The sequence below is a fragment of the Oncorhynchus keta genome, chromosome 35 (genome assembly GCF_023373465.1).
Source record: "Oncorhynchus keta strain PuntledgeMale-10-30-2019 chromosome 35, Oket_V2, whole genome shotgun sequence".
NCBI lineage: Eukaryota > Metazoa > Chordata > Actinopteri > Salmoniformes > Salmonidae > Oncorhynchus > Oncorhynchus keta.
Genome location: NC_068455.1, coordinates 67,706,710 through 67,711,709, shown reverse-complemented (window position 1 = coordinate 67,711,709; position 5,000 = coordinate 67,706,710). Strand labels below are relative to the sequence as shown.

Sequence of the window (5,000 nt, the reverse complement as noted above, 5' to 3'; positions counted from 1 at the left end):
TACTATTGTAGAGGAGTGGCTAGAACAGACAAGCTCCATACTATTGTAGAGGAGTGGCTAGGACAGGCAAGCTCCATACTAATGTAGAGGAGTGGCTAGGACAGGCAAGCTCCATACTAATGTAGAGGAGTGGCTAGGACAGGCTAGCTCCATACTAATGTAGAGGAGTGGCTAGGACAGACAAGCTCCATACTAATGTAGAGGAGTGGCTAGGACAGGCAAGCTCCATACTAATGTAGAGGAGTGGCTAGGACAGACAAGCTCCATACTAATGTAGAGGAGTGGCTAGGACAGACAAGCTCCATACTATTGTAGAGGAGTGGCTAGGACAGGCAAGCTCCATACTAATGTAAAGGAGTGGCTAGGACAGACAAGCTCGATACTATTGTAGAGGAGTGGCTAGGACAGGCAAGCCCCATACTATTGTAGAAGAGTGGCTAGGACAGACAAGCTCCATACTATTGTAGAGGAGTGGCTAGGACAGACAAGCTCCATACTATTGTAGAGGAGTGGCTAGGACAGATAAGCTCCATACTATTGTAGAGGAGTGGCTAGGACAGGCAAGCCTCATACTATTGTAGAGGAGTGGCTAGGACAGGCAAGCCCCATACTATTGTAGAGGAGTGGCTAGGACAGACAAGCTCCATACTAATGTAGAGGAGTGGCTAGGACAGGCAAGCTCCATACTATTGTAGAGGAGTCGCTAGGACAGGCAAGCCCCATACTATTGTAGAGGAGTGGCAAGGACAGACAAGCTCCATACTAATGTAGAGGAGTGGCAAGGACAGACAAGCTCCATACTAATGTAGAGGAGTGGCTAGGACAGGCAAGCTCCATACTAATGTAGAGGAGTGGCAAGGACAGACAAGCTCCATACTAATGTAGAGGAGTGGCAAGGACAGACAAGCTCCATACTAATGTAGAGGAGTGGCTAGGACAGACAAGCTCCATACTAATGTAGAGGACTGGCAAGGACAGACAAGCTCCATACTAATGTAGAGGAGTGGCTAGGACAGACAAGCTCCATACTAATGTAGAGGAGTGGCAAGGACAGACAAGCTCCATACTAATGTAGAGGAGTGGCTAGGACAGACAAGCTCCATACTAATGTAGAGGAGTGGCAAGGACAGACAAGCTCCATACTAATGTAGAGGAGTGGCTAGGACAGACAAGCTCCATACTAATGTAGAGGAGTGGCAAGGACAGACAAGCTCCATACTAATGTAGAGGAGTGGCAAGGACAGACAAGCTCCATACTAATGTAGAGGAGTGGCAAGGACAGACAAGCTCCATACTAATGTAGAGGAGTGGCTAGGACAGACAAGCTCCATACTAATGTAGAGGAGTGGCAAGGACAGACAAGCTCCATACTAATGTAGAGGAGTGGCTAGGACAGACAAGCTCCATACTAATGTAGAGGAGTGGCTAGGACAGACAAGCTCCATACTAATGTAGAGGAGTGGCAAGGACAGACAAGCTCCATACTAATGTAGAGGAGTGGCTAGGACAGACAAGCTCCATACTAATGTAGAGGAGTGGCAAGGACAGACAAGCTCCATACTAATGTAGAGGAGTGGCTAGGACAGACAAGCTCCATACTAATGTAGAGGAGTGGCAAGGACAGACAAGCTCCATACTAATGTAGAGGAGTGGCTAGGACAGACAAGCTCCATACTATTGTAGAGGAGTGGCAAGGACAGACAAGCTCCATACTAATGTAGAGGAGTGGCTAGGACAGACAAGCTCCATACTAATGTAGAGGAGTGGCAAGGACAGACAAGCTCCATACTAATGTAGAGGAGTGGCAAGGACAGACAAGCTCCATACTAATGTAGAGGAGTGGCAAGGACAGACAAGCTCCATACTAATGTAGAGGAGTGGCTAGGACAGACAAGCTCCATACTAATGTAGAGGAGTGGCAAGGACAGACAAGCTCCATACTAATGTAGAGGAGTGGCTAGGACAGGCAAGCTCCATACTATTGTAGAGGAGTTGCTAGGACAGGCAAGCCCCATACTAATGTAGAGGAGTGGCAAGGACAGACAAGCTCCATACTAATGTAGAGGAGTGGCTAGGACAGGCAAGCTCCATACTATTGTAGAGGAGTGGCTAGGACAGGCAAGCCCCATACTATTGTAGAGGAGTGGCTAGGACAGGCAAGCTCCATACTATTGTAAAGGAGTGGCTAGGACAGGCAAGCTCCATACTATTGTAGAGGAGTGGCTAGGACAGGCAAGCCCCATACTATTGTAGAGGAGTGGCTAGGACAGGCAAGCCCCATACTATTGTAGAGGAGTGGCTAGGACAGGCAAGCCCCATACTATTGTAGAGGAGTGGCTAGGACAGGCAAGCCCCATACTATTGTAGAGGAGTGGCAAGGACAGACAAGCCCCATACTATTGTAGAGGAGTGGCTAGGACAGGCAAGCCCCATACTATTGTAGAGGAGTGGCTAGGACAGGCAAGCCCCATACTATTGTAGAGGAGTGGCAAGGACAGACAAGCCCCATACTATTGTAGAGGAGTGGCAAGGACAGACAAGCCCCATACTATTGTGGAGGACTTCATTCTTCCTGCTGCTGCGGATATGCCTGGGACAAAGCTGGGGGAAAAGGCAAAAAAAACTATACAGACAATGACTCCATCAAACAACACTGTTTCATGACAGTGACATAGCAGGATATGTTTTTAAACAATTCCTTCTTTGCATACAAACCAGTTAATTCTATGCGTTACAGCTGGATGAGTCAGACGTAGCGGGCCAGGCACAGCTCCTAGTATATGTCCATTACATTTATGGGGGATATATTATGGGACAAAATTTAGTCTCTGATTAACAAGTTGGAGCTCTTCTCTGTCTGCATTAAGGACAATACACAGGTCTTTCCATCATTGCATGATCTTTTGTGTGCCAATGAACTCAAGCTTACGGACAATGTCAAATGTGACATAGCAAGGCACCTAAGTGAGCTGTCTACGGCAGTCTTTCTCAATAGCTTTCCTTAGGTTTGGGTCAGTCACAGTGGTCAAGTATTCTGCCACTATGTACTCTCTGTTTAGGGCCAAATAGCATTCTAGTTTGCTCTGTTTTTTTGTGAATTCTTTCCAATGTGTTAAGTAATTATCTTTTTGTTTTCTCATGATTTGGTTGGGTCTAATTGTGTTGCTGTCTGGGGTCTGTTTGTGATTGTGAACAGAGCCCCTGGACCAGCTTGCTTAGGGGACTCTTCTCCAGGTTCATCTCTCTTTAGGGGATTGCTTTGTTATGGAAGGTTTGGGAATCGCTTCCTTTTACGTGGTTGTAGAATTTAACGTCTCTTTTCTGGATGTTGAGAATTAGCGAGTATCGGCCTAATTCTGCTCTGCATGTATTATTTGATGTTTTACGTTGTACACAGCGTATCCGCTGTATATATATATATATATGCCATTTAGCAGACGCTTTTATCCAAAGCGACTTACAGTCATGTGTGCATACATTCTACGTATGGGTGGTCCCGGGAATCGAACCCACTACCCTGGCGTTACAAGCGCCATGCTCTACCAACTGAGCTACAGAAGGACCACACCATTATTTTGGTCTTACTGAGATTTACTGTCAGGGCCCAGGTCTGGCAGTATCTGTGCAGAAGATCTAGGTGCTGCTGTAGGCTCTCCTTGGTTGGTGACAGAAGCACCAGATCATCAGCAAACAGTATACATTTTCAGATTCTAGCTGGGTGAGGTTGGGTGCTGCAGATTGTTCTAGTGCCCTCGCCAATTCGTTGATATATATGTTGAAGAGGGTTGGGTTTAAGCTGCATCCCTGTCTCACCCCACAGCCTTGTGTTTTTTTCCAATTTTAACCGCAGACTTGTTGTTTGTGTACATGGATTTTATAAAGTCATATGTTTTTCCCCCAACAACACTTTCTATCAATTTGTATAGACCCTCATTCCAAATGGAGTCGAAGGCTTTTTTTAAATCAGCAAAGCATGAGAAGACTGTCTTTGTTTTTGTTTGTTTGTTCATCAATTAGGGTGTGCAGGGTGAATATGTGGTCTGTCATATGATCATTTGGTAAAAGCCAATCTCTCTCTCCATTTCACACTGTTCATCTTCCTTCACTGTCCTATTACCCTCTCACCTTCCTTTCAGTTTCACCTTCTTACTGTTCTCTCACAGTCTCCCTACCTTTCTCTCCATTTCACTTTGACTCTCCTTCCTTTCATGCTTCCTGTTACTCCCTCTCCATTATGCTAACTCCGTCCCTGCATGTAACAAATAAACCAAGTGCAAGCTTATTAGACCTAAACTTGAGTTATTGCTATTTCGTCAACAAGCTATCTGTACAACAACCAGTTCAGTTTTCACTCTTCTGTCAGTTCACTCTTGACTTTTGTCAGAAAGATCCCACCCTCTCTGATAGCTACGTTGACTTGCTAGCTCAGGAGTTAACTAAACTAAAACTAAAGATTGAACTGCAAACCTCATATCAAAACTCCTCCCTCTCTCTCTTTCTCTCTCCTCCAGGACGATGGAAGCCCTTCACCTGGGCTGCCCGTCGCTGCGCACCCACCCGTCCTTCTCTCTCAAGCCCAAACACACCAACGTGGCCTTTCTCAAGACGCACAAGACGGCCAGCACCACCATGCAGAATCTGCTCTTCCGCTTCGCCGAGCACCACAACCTGACCGTGGCGCTCCCTGTGCAGGCCTGCGGACACCAGTTCTGCTACCCGCGCACCTTCAGCACCCACCTCGTCCACCCACACACCCTGCCACCCAACGTGGTCACCAGCCACATGCGCTTCAACCATGCCGAGATGCAGCGCCTCATGCCTAACGATACCATCTACGTGACCATACTTCGAGAACCAGGGTCCATGTTTGAATCGTTGTTCAGCTACTATAATCAGTACTGTCAGAGTTTTAAGAGAGTTCCCAACGGGTCTCTGGAGGCGTTTCTGGACGAACCGTGGCGCTACTACCGTCCGGACGAGAATGACTCCATGTATGCCCG

The 5,000-nt window shown here is 46.9% G+C and overlaps 1 protein-coding gene across 1 annotated transcript in view; it reads left to right on the top strand.

Moving 5' to 3' along the window:
- Positions 1–5,000, top strand: part of LOC118367985 (galactose-3-O-sulfotransferase 3-like) — a 36,036-nt gene that overhangs the window by 26,643 nt on the left and 4,393 nt on the right. The window contains exon 3 of the mRNA XM_052497374.1: positions 4,512–5,000. This exon is cut by the window's right edge and continues 4,393 nt beyond it. Coding sequence (XP_052353334.1) covers positions 4,512–5,000 — 489 coding nt within the window. The remainder of the gene's footprint in view (positions 1–4,511) is intronic.